The sequence below is a fragment of the Adelges cooleyi genome, unplaced genomic scaffold (assembly GCF_023614345.1).
Source record: "Adelges cooleyi isolate 19-005CV unplaced genomic scaffold, UGA_ACOO_1.1 ACOO_flye_CR_arks_rails_tigmint_CR_PRNA_651, whole genome shotgun sequence".
Classification (NCBI taxonomy): Eukaryota; Metazoa; Arthropoda; class Insecta; order Hemiptera; family Adelgidae; genus Adelges; species Adelges cooleyi.
In genome coordinates this window covers 15,278,203-15,292,289 of record NW_026096352.1, presented here as the reverse complement: position 1 = coordinate 15,292,289, position 14,087 = coordinate 15,278,203, and the positions used below count along the sequence as shown (strand labels likewise).

Here is a 14,087-nt window from a genome sequence, read left to right as displayed (position 1 = left end):
GAACATAATTTCATATCATTGAAAATATTATATTACGTCAAGTATTTAGCAAAAAATAAATAAAAAAAGATACATAGAAGTGATAAAAAATTAATTATTAATTTTCCTGTATAATACCGTAAATTACAATATTTTACAACATGTTATGTACTATGTACACTAGTAGAACAGTTGAATAAAAAATAAAAAAAAAACCTTTTTTTTTTATAGAAATAAATTAAGACAAAACGAAAAAAAAAAACAAAAGGCATATATAATTTTAATAAATATATAAATAACTACATATATACACATATAAATGTATAATCTATATACATTTATATATGTTTATTTATTTATATAAATATACATACATACACATATATTATATTATGTATATATAAAATTATATATATATAAAAAAAAAAGAAAAAAAATGAAGTTAAATTCAATGAAAACTTAAAACACATACTGTTTACGTTCTGATAAATATCTTAACACATTTTTTCTTAAGGTCTTTGGGACCGTATTTTTCGGCAATGTCGTCGATGGCCGGTTTGTGTTCGAATATTTTTGATAATTGACGAGTAATTTCTTCTAGTTGATCTTTGGTCACCTTACACCTTTGGATATTGTCCTGAACAGATGACAAAACAAAAAAATATATGAGTATGATGTTTAAAGATGTATAATACCGTAAATTACAATATTTTACAACATGTTATGTACTATGTAGTATTATAAAAAACATTAAGCACAAACAAAACTGTTAAATATTTTTATATCTGTTGTCACCGTTCAAATGGTGTCAACTGTGAAATTTAGAAATTGCATTGTTTGTTTGATAAATAATAGTGATTTTTTTTTCTTCAAAGAAATCAATAGCACTTTTGATAAAAATAAAAGTTTTGTAGGTTTAGCAAATAATAATACAATATAAATATAGTATATAATAAAAATGTATTGTTATATAAACATATTATAATATCATACTTTAATTAGTTCGATTATATAGTCTTGATCGCTATAATGACGTTCTATCAATTGTAAAAAGCCAGTCAAATACTCAATACTTCCGTCTTCGGCTGCGATCTGAAAGTATAATATATGTATTATTATTTTTCAAAAATAACATTTTTTTATAATCTAGTGACCAAACTATCTGTGTAGCATTACCAACATCATCGTTAAAATACCGTAAAGTAAAATATAAATGAAACAAAGTTTATCGTCTAAACATGATTCGGATAATATATAACTTGTCCTCCATAGCAAGTTTTTAGTGTTAATTACACATAAAATATTGAAACCGCAAACATGGTGTTGTTTTGGCCTTCTTTAATAACTTAAACATTTATTTTATCCTGATTTTATTTCTAACCTGTATACTAGTGTTTTACACTAGATTGCATTAGACCTCTGAGCCAAAAGGATTTAACCTATTCGCCAAAAATCTGTTACTATCAAAAATGCCCTAAACGAAACCTATGACTATAAAATCAATACACGGTTTTCAACAGCGATGCTTGCAAGTTTGCCCAACTCAAGTAGGTACACCCCAGAATTGTACATAACCTCTGTAAAAACTCACCAATTCCTCAAATTGTTTCAACACACGTTGAACTTTCCATCCGGATCGACTTTCGGGTTGCCACTTTTTGGCTTGTTGCATTTCGGCCAATTGTTTTTTGTTTTCTTTCACTTTGAAATCGCTGTGCCTGAAATCAACCACCGATAGTACATTATAGTTACGATTCAGTTATAGCTTTTGATGCTGCGAAAGGCAACAATTAATGTTTATAACAGTCTCTCACTTTTGGAAATGTTGCGACTGACCGCGCCAAGTGTTTTTTATTCGGCCCAAAAGCGTAGGCCGTTTGTTCATCGGGTTACAGTTGGAGCTGGCGTCGCTCAGGTCGGTCGATATTTTCCCGTCTTCAAAGTATGATTTTTCAGCTTTGGAAAAATCAAACCCTGGAAACGAGTCTAAATTAAAAAAACGATTAACAATTTTGAAAAATACAAAAACCACAACGTTAAAAGCAAATAATAATAATAATAATAAAACAATACAAATAATAATAAAAAAACAAAACCATAGTAAAATTATAATATTTACAAAACAACACAATAATATCGATCGTAATACACAATCATATTTAGATAATATGATACAATGTAGATTTGAATGCGGAGCACATATTTTGTGATAGAATTGCTTGCTTGCTGTGTTATCGATATCGGGGAAAAAACAAAAATTAATTAGGTCACACAATTTAATGTATTGTGTTGTGTAATCATAATACACAAAAATACCAATTAAATTAAATTAAAATCTTCCCCTCGTGGCCACACATTCAAATCTACCCCATACTGCCATATACTTTCTACTGCTATGTAAAATAATTGCAATACTGCATAACAACAATACACACCAGCATCGCCAAAATCGTTTCCGTAGTCTTCTTCGTCCTCATCGTAATCGTCGTCGGCTGGACAGTCGTCGTCCACGTCCATGTCGTCGAGTTCGTCTTCCAGTTCGTCTTCCGCATCGCCGTCGGCACAGTCGTCGTTTGGCAAGTCTTCCTCGGTATACTCTTCGATTTTCTCCAGTTTGTTCGCCGCGGTTTTGTCGACCACGTATTCCATATCGTCGCTGACAATTTTGAACGGACTGTCTTGGTTGACCGGCCTGCAGTAGAGACAAAGGTGTGTTGTTAACGATACAGCGGTTTTGGATTATTTGTCACTTAACAAAACCGTACTACGGCGTTTACAACAATAAGGTTTAGTTTCCCTTTTAGTAAACGCTATAGGTATTATGCTTAACTACAACAGTGACTTACAACAGTTGTTTACGAGGCTTTTTGCGTGGGCTTATATCGATCATCATGTGCGAATGCACTCTTTGCAATGTAGCGATTTGAGGTAATACAGCCTCGGTCACTTGAGGAACCAGAATGGGCACTTCGACACACGGCGACGGCAGCTGACAGATGGTCGTCTCACCATAACCGTTTCGGCTGGGCAGCGCTTCTTCAGCGATCTGACATTCTTCGTTGTCAGTTTTAGTGAGAATCGGTATAAGATTTTTTTGAGCTTTCAAAACTCTAAAAAACAGAACAACAATCATGTGAGTGTTATGATGAAACATGTAACATAGAAACATTAGAAAACATGTAACATTAGAAAGATCAAAAGCAAATTACATTGCAGTAATAATACCTATACAATAATATGATGATATAAAAAATTGTTATTTTTTAAATTAGTTCCAAATTTTTTTAGAAAATTATATAAAATTTAATATATAATAATATTTACTAACAAGCCAAAAAACTATTGTTAACTCTTTCCCCTAGAAATCAACTTATTTGAGTTAAGTTTTAGGAGTTAAGATCTAAAACTTAGAACAAAGGTAGATCTAAAGTAAGGCTTTACTATATGCAACATTTTCTCTAGTCAAATTTACACTTTGACCCGTAATACATTTCTAGATTGTTATGTCAAAGTGGATCAACGGTTACCAGGTATCGGAAAAATATTTTCATTATGCCGTCGACTCACCTATTAGTACCTAACAATGGAAAAATACCATTAGGAAAGACGGATGACCTATTTGTTAGTTAAATTTGTTGAAACAAAAATGTACTAAAAACTGTAATTTTAGGAGTATAGTTCAGCTGATGAAATTAATACTTTATTTATTATTTTAGTATTATTCAAGTAAATTTATATTTTTAATAAACCACACACAGATGTGTATGAATAAAAGCTTATTATAATTGTTGCAACCTTCCTCGAAGTTCTAATCACTTTACAATTACAATTCATTTAATTACAATTCAATATATGTTTAAAAATGGGTAATTTGTTATACAACTCTGTTTGCTTACCCGTCGGCGTCGCGTTTCCTCAGTATGCTAGGTCTTGGCGATATGATTGGTTTGAATAAATGCTGGTTACCACTGGTCACGGTGACGTTTGAATCATCGCTGCAGCCCGGAGCGGAACCTTTATGATAAGAAAAAAATTATTAAAATCTGAAACACATTGCATAATAACAAACAATCAAAGTTTTGAGGTAAGGGGTCATTATAAAATGCATTTACTAATACAAGCGTTTTACTATTGTACAAGTCAGTAAATCTTTATAATAATAATAAATCGAATAAAAAACAATAAATCTTTAAATAAAATTGTATTCATAGTAGCTTAGCGCATGGCTATGAATATACTTAAATCGTAGTACTGCGCATGCAATTCCGGATAGCGAATTCTTTTAGAAACCATCTTGTGATGGCAGCGTTAGACCTTCAAGGCCCGTTTAGCTTACACGATGAGTAACACACATGCAGAGAGTAGCTAATCGTACATCATTAATGACAGTGGCTGTGTTGATTTCAAATTGGATTTGGTTCAGTACAACGATGTGCAAGTAATATAATTGAATACAATCGTGCGAGTTTTATTTATTGGAAACTAAATAGTTGGATTAAAAATGATTTTTTTCTAATTTAACCAAATATTTATTTGTACTCCAATCGACAAAAAAAAAAAATAATAATAATAATAAACGCTACAAATAAATTTTGGAATTATTATAATAGATTACAACAGCGGCGAGGACAACGAAAAAAGCGTACAATGCCACTAACTATCATTACAGCTACAACAATATTATTATTATTATTCTACTGTACTAGAATAATAATTCATTACCATGAACAACAACTGTTGGTTTACTAGTGATTGTTTTTTGGCGATAACTTTTGGGAGGATAATAAGCGAAATCACTCTGAGCATAAACCGGTACCACACCGGACACAACGGCCTGGCGTCGAGCACCGGTGTACGGTGCCTTAGATACCGCCACTTTACTATTGTAAGTTCCTAAAAAAAAATCCAAAAATTTGAAAATTGTTAAGGCGGTAGAGTGAAAAAAAAAACTAATAATGTATAGCCGTTACAATATTTTACTCCATTATTACTGTTTTAACTCTGTTTGACAACTCTTTAATTTACATTCAGTTGGGGGCAATGATTATTTACAATCATGTTTTAAGAACAATAATTGTACATAAAAAAATATATATATATATTTAATTACTAGTTACCCACAATGTATTATTCTGCACGGTGCTTTATTTCTGCAAAGTAATTTGCCATTTAACTCTGCAACAGTTTGCCAAGGCGTATTTATATAAAGCACGTCTTCACTTTTGTATGGGATGACAATTATATCGACGCGGAGAAATATTTATACTTATTTTATTACTATTTTTTACCAAAAAAAAATCAGAGCTCGACTGCTTTGGCCGTCGACCTTTGAAGTACGCCACCAATTGTTTGTTTATACGATATTAACTTTTTTTATTTTTACAGAGTTTAAGGCGTTTATTTCAACATTATTGTTACATATAGTTTCAAAATTGTAATTAATAACTAAAATTATATTACGGTGAACTCCAGCTTGTATTAAAAATACTAAACGGCTTGGTCATTGTGTTATTCAAAGTCGTCAGCCTATACTTTGAAACGTTCAATTTATACACATAAATTAGTCACTTATCTATACCATGTACACAACACTGAATACGTAGGTAGTAGTGTGGATAACAATAGACCTGTATGAAAGCGGAAAAAATAACATCACTAACGTGTTGAGTCTTTGTTACAAAACAACCCTACGACGATAATGAAGTATAGATTGAAACATTAAGGATTTTGAAGATGGTACAAATGGTAGGTTTTTTGGACCGAGACGTACGAGTATTTGTAAAGGCAAAAATAAGTTTGTGGACGACCATAAACTTACTCGTCTTATTGATCACCGACAAATGTGGAGCCACAGGATACACGGGCGCAACCTGAAAAAAAAACATATTTTTACTATTAATAACAGTACATATTGGTATCATAGAATAGTACAATAGAAGAAGAAATGATTGTTGAAAATGTGATGTTCGCTTAATTATTACTATTTTTTTTGTGTACAAAACGACCACCTTGAATTGGCACAACATATTTTACACATTGCCATGAAATAGTAATTGTTAAAACGTTCCAATTACCTTTGAAGAAATTATTTCGGTGGTCGTATGGATGACGTGTGGCGCCGATGAAAGGATCAGTGGAGGTGGAGTGCTCTGAGATTCCATGATCGTGCGTTGCGAGTTGGACGCGATTATACGACTATGTGATTGAGCCGCCATCGGTGATCGGGCTGGTACCAGTCCTATAGTTTTCATGAGGTTTTCACCTTTTCTATGCGACTGTAAAACAAAACAATAACATCGTACAGATATGGGCAACAGAAATGTCTGTGGAAAATGTCCACAAAAGCAATAACCACAGCGATATATCGTTGTTATTATATTGTCCGTGTTGAAGCATTAGAAAAAAAAGTTAAGCGGGTATTTCAATATACACACAGCTTGTCTACATTAAATAATAATTACTATCCATACATATATCTATATATATATATATATATATTTTTTTTTTATAGCCCAACAGGCCTTGAAAGCCTAATGTTGCCATCATGAGATGGTTTCTTGATGAATTTGCTATGCATAAATAATTCGGATAGTAATTAAATTATTATAACATATACAATATGTTGTTGTTTAATTTTGTTGCAATAATGCAATCACACACACGTACCTGTGATGCGCTCAGTGACTTGTTCTGTTGCAGGAGAACAGGGTAAATGCTGACTTCATCGCTTATACGGTCTCGTAGCGCTAGTTTTGGTACATCTGTAATGTAAAACGTTAACAAAATTAGCACACATTCTGGTTAAACTATAATCAGTATACTCACTGGACGATTTTGAATTCGATGACGGCGCGTTGCACAACTGTACTGCTTCCGCTGCTGCTGCTGCCACTGCCGCAAATACACGCGACGGCGAATTACACCGTCTGAACCCCTGTGAAACCAAAAAATCGATCAAATACACAACAATGAAAACGATAATGATATGATTAACAGAGCCAATTTCTTAGTAGGTCAACTGCAAAATTTAAACAAAACCATACTTTTTACACAGTTGTAATTGTAAAATTATACTTAGAAAATAATAATATATTTGTACACTGTGTACATCCAAGCATAAATGTTGTTTTAGCTCGACAGTTTTATACAGCAAAAATCAAATGATACACAACATACATTTTATGCGTAACTACAAAGAAAACGCACCTACATTACGAATGAGTAAAATTTGTCACAGTAGAAAACCATTTTAACACAATCATTCTACACATTAAATTCAACAAACTTAGGGCGAATGACACTAAAACGAGACATAACAATTTCAAGTTTTAAGTTGAAGTCTTCGTGAAAAACCTTGAGTGCCTGATAACAATTTGATTATTATCAGGCGTGCAATTTTTTTCTCAGACAATAACATACCTAGTTTCATCATAAGATTTTTTTCTATGAAAACAAAATTTGATTATCACAACGGATAGATTAGGAGGTAATATAATAATATATGTTTATAAAAATTTGTTAACGGGAGTAATTAATTACAATCGTAGATAGATAATATTGGTAATAGTCATAAGCACCTCTATTGCTTTTTTCATGACAGAGTTTTGAAAAAAATAGAAAACAACAACATAATATTATAAAACTTTATCACGATATAAACAGGGCAGTAAACCAAGTAGGAAGATGTAGTTGAAAAAAAAAAATCATTAATTAATTGACGCACAAATTATGGATGGTTTTTTTTTATATTTAATAATTGATTTCAACATGTCATTACAAAACACAAATAAAACGTTATCTCGAAACCAGTAGAAAATACATAGAAAAAAAAAAAGGGATTTGTTTGAAATACAAAGATCATACAAATGTTTTTAGACTACACACTATCCATGGTTATGGCAACAACACCTTAAAGAAACGAAACAAACCCTTCCAACGCAAATCCCATCAAAGCTTTAGAGCCCAATCGTTAACATCAACGACAACAAGACGCTAATCGACAACAGCGAGTTACGACATATTCCATTTGGTGACGACCAGGAAGCGAGTTACAATAAAATCATTGTTACTATCGCCTGGACGAACGTAGCGTTGATGTAACTAGTTGTTGGTGCGGTAGAGGAAAGACAACGCCCAAACAGGTCGTTGGTTAATCTTATATCGGTACACACTTACCGAAAGGCACGTCAAGTCCCAATAGTATGCTAATTATTAATGGTCAACAAACAACGGAATACAAAAAAAGGTTTTCTACTCACTTTGGAGGGCGGGTCTTTGGTGGTGTGTTTCGAGGCGTCCGGCAACAATTTTTTGGCGCCTACACCTGTGTACGGATGTTTCAGCACGGCAGTGTTTCTGTTATCTTTGACGCGTTCCGCGAAATCGCTCATAGTATAAAACGGCTCTGACGCGGGCGAATGCGACACCGGTTAACGCCGAACAGTTGTCGTCGGCGGAATAATCAAACAGATAATATTGTTTTGTTTTTGTCGAACGGAACCCAACGGCCCTAACGCAATCCGAGCGCGTTCGTTTGGCGGACGCAACGGACAACGGAAAGGTGGGACGCGCAGACGACGACGGCGGACGTCGGACGACGGGACATTGTGGGCGCCAAAACGAAAACGCCTATGGCCGGCGGGTTTTGTTTACGCGTACACGGCGACGGCGGCGGCGGCGGCGGCAGCGACAGAACGCCCGAGCGTTTTCGGGAATATCGTTACTGGAACGAGGACGCGGACAAAACGGACAGCGTTCGCGAATAGGCCGAGCGAGAACGCGTTAACCGTTCGGACGTATTGTCACAATCGAGTGCCGTGACACGTACAGTTCGTCAAGTCGAAAATGCCAACAAAATTAGTAAAAAAAAAAAAAAAACGCTACGACTTAACCGGTAAACGTTGAAATTGCGACGATGACGGCTGTAGCGGCGGCGGCGGCGGAATCAATTGCGGTTTGTCGTCGACTCGAATAATTCGTATCAGGGACGACGTACTACGACGGCGGCACAAACACACACGGCGGCGATTGGCGGCCGTAATCATCACATGTACCGAGCTGCGACCAGAACGCTAGCGGCGGCCGCAGCGGCTGCTACCGTCGACGGTCGATGGTCGGAGGAGGAGGAGGAGGAGGAGGAGGGACGACGGCCGCCAGAGCGGTTACGTCCTACGCTACCGCAGCCGCCGCGCGGATGACCGCCAGCGCCGTCGGTGGACAACGGACGAGTTATATTTTTATTTCACAGATTGTACAAGCAGACAGCGCACGATATTCCGTATTGATAAAACAAAATATCAAAAAACAATATTATTGTTATTATTATTTATTATGTGAAAATAATTTAAACAATATGAACAATTTAGGGTAAAAAATATGTAAAGATACTAATATATAAGATATTATACTACTCTATGTGATACACAAAACATTCAAAATTTAATATTCCTCCGCCCCCCTCCCAAAAAAAAAAAAAAATTACTGAAGTATTAAAAAATTGTAGTTTCATGCATATTTTTAAAATGAAAAAAAAACAACCAACACAAAACAAATGTTTTAAAAATATATATATGTATAATATATACATATTATTTATTAGGATGTTTGTTATTATGGGTCTGGTGGAAGTTAAGTTTTTTTAATAAAAGAAAAACATGTTAGAAAAAATAACAAAAAAAAATTCCTAATTTTTTCCAGATTTTTTTCTTCTAGAGTTATTATCTATTAGTATCTGGAGTTAATAGTATATACATTTTTGTTTTTATTATCTCGCATAGCTAATGGCTGGAAAAAAATATGAAATTATGCGAATCCCTTTCAAATAAGTAGACATTTGAAGGGGCACATTGTTGTTCGAGCTCTTAAGTAAAAAATTCATTGTTAGTTCTAGCGGCTGTAACATTTTTTAGGGACAAAAACTATGTGAAATTACCAAAGAATTTTTTTATTTGGCAAAAAAAAACATTTTTTCCAAATTTACAGCTCGAACAAACAAAAGTGTATATGCATTTTAATTTTTTTTTTCATTTTAACATAATTACTTTCCTTTTGCCAAACTTTTCAATTGTTCGAATTCAAAATTGCAATGTATATTTTCTTGGATTTCGTTTTTAAGTAATTTTTAAAAAAAAACATTTCCACTAACAGATTTGACAAAAAATAATTATATTTTTGAACTTGGAAATAATTTAGAATTGATTGCAGTTTATTTTGAACATAAAAATAACTTTGTTTTTGACTACTTAAAAGACGATTTAAAAAAGTCTATAGAATAATTTTGAGGCCAAATTCGGATTCAGCGTGATAATTTAATAAATATGTTTGTGTAATTTTGTGTTTTAAGCTTGGTTATATTGTTTACATATGCGTAGGTATTGAAGTAATTGCTATTTACCAGATGTTATTTGCGTCATATTTTTTTTTTTTTGGATACACAAATTATTGCTTACATGTTTTTCCCAAATTCCTGAAAATTGAATCTATTATAAAACAAATTGTATATTATAAAATTGGGCATTGAAGGCGGCGTTAATAGACATTTGATAGCAAAAAAAAAGCGCGGCGTTCGGTTTAGGCAACACATATGGATGCACAGCACTCGATTTCATATACTGCTATGCGCTTTTCTTATCATTATTACCCGTAGCCGATACTTACATAATTAAATTATAGTAAATATATATTATTCCAACGGTTTACGGTAAAAAAAAATATATAGTTTTTTGTAATACTAACAGTACCAAGATATTTTTGTTGACTACCGCGAGACTTGACGTCTGAGCATACCTAATGACTAAAGATTGCGCGGGTATGGATTGTACATCTAGAAACTGTATGTTAATATAAATGATTAAAAAAGCGATCTTACCTGCCAGGCCATAAACAAAAACAAAACACTTGCCTGATCACAGCCGACGTCGGATCACAGTGCTGTCTTGGGTTAAAAAAGCCGTTTTTTTAATCAATCAAAATAATTAGTATTAATACATTTTTCCGTAGTAGTTTTATAGTAATATAATATCCTAGTAGACAATATTATTATGTAAAACATGGCCGATTACCAATTAAATAACCTGGGTATATGCCGACTTTTGGCGTGTAAACAACAGCTGACCGCGTACAAGACATGGACCACGGTTGTGGCTCTTCTTGTAATAAAGCTGATAATTAATAACTATTGTAAATTTGTGTTTTTTAGTGGAATATTGTGTATCTACCTGTATAATAATATTAATAATAATAGGTAAGTCGGTTTTTTTTAGCTTTAGAATTTTTATTTTTTTATCTGCAGACTTGCCAGCGGTAGGTATAGTTTGCTTATTACATGATACGGGCTCAAAAGGATTGAAAGCGAACGGGTTTTAAGGAATTTAATATATAGGAAATATTTAAGAAAAAATGGGTTTTAATACATTTTGACCGTGTCAATTTATTTACAAATTAATTTTTATAACTTTCGAGGTAATATTTTTATCTAGTACAATTTGTTCAACGAGCAAGCGGCATTTTAGTAGTATTTTAGAGTTTAGACCTAAAAACCTGATAAAATTACATTTATTTAGGATAGTCCGATTTCAATTCTGTGAAAATATCGAATTTTATGATTCCTTTTCTAGGTTTTGTAGAAAACCAATTTTTATTTAAAAAATTCAGTTTCTTGTAATTAAATAATTAAAATTAAAAAAATTGTTGAAACAAATTACCGGACACCATTTATTTTTGTCATAAAATAGTGTTTCTTACGTTGATTACAAATATGAAGTCATAAATCGTCGGACACCTCTTGTTCCAAAGTTTTAGTTGTACTTGAAAATTGCATATTTTGTTTAATATTGAAAAACAATTTTTTACATAGAAAAAGCAAACAATCCGTTTCCCACATGACCTAGTAAAGTGATAGCCAAAAAAGTCACATCAGTTAAGAGAATTGAAATCAGACCACCTAAGTTTTTTTAATTGTCTAAGGGCATTTTTATTTAAACGATAAAAAAAATCGTTATAAGTATAAACCAAAGGAGTATTAATATTTAATACATACATACGAGTAATATATATATATATAATATATACAAAACATGTGTGGAGTTCTACTTCCAGTGAAGTAGTGCCATTAACCATCCTAAGTAGTCGAAGTTTTGTCAGGCTTTTTGGTTTAAAACATCAAAAAACAGACAACTTTCAATCCTCTTGATAATTTATATACAGTTAATTGTTAAGTCAATTTATTAAACAATGCATAATACAAAAATCAAAAAGTAGTTGTATACTTTTTCGTTTGTCACTCGAACGAAAAGTAAATTTTTGGAAGTTCTAGTTTTTCGAAGTGCTTGAAGACATTTTTCAGGGGGCTGAACACACCTTTTGGGAATGATATTATTCCTTTTTCCCGGATAATAATTATTACTTACCCGGTTATTAGAAACCGTTTAAACGTTAATTTTCAACATGGCTTCGTGTCCTGAAATGTATTTCATGCCTAAGCAGCGGACTATAGGAATGGAAATAGAATAATAATAACAGAATATATTGAAGATTTGTAAATGAGATTTTTTTATTAAACATTTTTAAGTTGATAGGTTAATATTACATTATTTGATTCAGATTAAGTATACTGCGTGTAATTACAATAATGATTATTATAGTTGATATGATTGTATTATACATAATACCGTTGATTTTAAAACGTACAGATGAGCGGTTCTATACACAAGAATGGCAGCCGATTTTATTGGGAATTCCCGTCATCGGCAGAGGTACGAACCGCCTGTCCATTAACTTTGATGAAAGTACCCTTGTTGACGGCGGGAAAACCGCATAAAATTGGTCGCCCTTTTTGATAATGTCACCGCTTATCTGTTTTATTTTTTGCTCATTTGGATATTGTATAATCAATGATAACATAGTAATGATATTAAGTGAATACAATAACTAGAACAATGTTGATACCGATAATTAAGACATAATATAAGTATTACAATAATATAATATTATGATTTGTGTGTATGTGCTTATATGATATTGACGGTGAAAACTTTAATAATATTTTAAGTAAAATCCAATAATATATCGATTAAAAGTATGCTAACAATAATATTATATATCAACTACTTTATTATAATAAATCTTTATATAAGTTAAGAGTTAATAAGTACAGACGAGAGTGTACCTACTATAATAATATTTTTATATATATTTTTTAAATAATTAAGTTATTATAATAATTATTAGATTATTTCCAAAGAAACACTCGGTAATAGTAGTTATAATTATTATTTAGACGATTGGGGGACATTATCGCGAAACCTGCAGGATAAAGTAGATTGTAATTATTAATGGTTAAACAGTTACCATTAAAGTGGTAATAATAATGGGTATTTTAATGATTTAACTATATGGTAAACGTGCGCAGACGACGAATTTGTACTTAATTCGTCTCACAAGTATACGCAACCATTGTCAGGTATTGATAAGAATTATATTTTGACCATAACAATAAAAAAAAAAAAAATGTATAACCAAAAATGAATACGCAGATACAATAAAAATATGCAATGGGCAATAAGTCGTGGTACACTATAAAATATATTTGACTAGATAATAATACATGATAAATGATCAACAAAATGGTAAAAGTAAAGATAGAGTTTGGTATACATACATAATAATATTATAATATGCTTTATGACAGGTATAATGGTTTATGATATAATATAATAATTTTAAATTTTACTTAAAAGTGCGTATACTTTGGAAAACGACAATAACATTACTGTTATATAATAGTAAATAATACGTTATGGTTGTATGGAATATATTGGTTGTTATCGTCGAGAGGTAGGTTGATGAATTTTAAGAAGTAATTTTCTAGTAGAGAAAAAAATAAACGATAAAAATATAACATGTATCACTCGATAATGCGGTGCAGTTTATTATTTAAGTGCATATGGATTAAGTCAATTTAATATAATATTATAATTCAAGTGTATATTTTGAATATAATTAACTGGTTGAATAAATATTTTAAAACGTAGATTTCAAGTACAATTAAATATTAGATTAATATTATAAATTCAAAAATAGATAATGAAAATGTATATCGAAAACGCTAC

The 14,087-nt window shown here is 32.1% G+C and overlaps 1 protein-coding gene across 3 annotated transcripts; it reads right to left on the bottom strand.

The window, feature by feature from the left end:
• Positions 1-275: 275 nt before the first annotated feature.
• On the bottom strand, positions 276-9,031 carry LOC126844786 (histone deacetylase complex subunit SAP130). Of its 3 annotated transcripts, none has more exons than XM_050583195.1 (13): positions 8,238-9,031; positions 6,805-6,913; positions 6,646-6,740; positions 6,054-6,254; positions 5,798-5,849; positions 4,702-4,872; positions 3,876-3,993; positions 2,826-3,089; positions 2,415-2,671; positions 1,794-1,965; positions 1,571-1,697; positions 973-1,071; positions 276-616 (listed from the first exon to the last, which is right to left on the bottom strand). In XM_050583195.1, the coding sequence occupies exons 1-13, from the start codon at positions 8,367-8,369 to the stop codon at positions 455-457; spliced, it is 1,959 nt and encodes a 652-aa protein (XP_050439152.1). In that variant the 5' UTR covers positions 8,370-9,031; the 3' UTR covers positions 276-454. The 3 variants fall into 3 exon arrangements, with proteins under 3 accessions (XP_050439152.1, XP_050439153.1, XP_050439155.1); XM_050583196.1 differs by having other exon boundaries at positions 1,794-1,953; XM_050583198.1 differs by lacking the exon at positions 4,702-4,872 and having other exon boundaries at positions 8,238-9,029.
• Between the last annotated feature and the right edge of the window lie 5,056 nt (positions 9,032-14,087).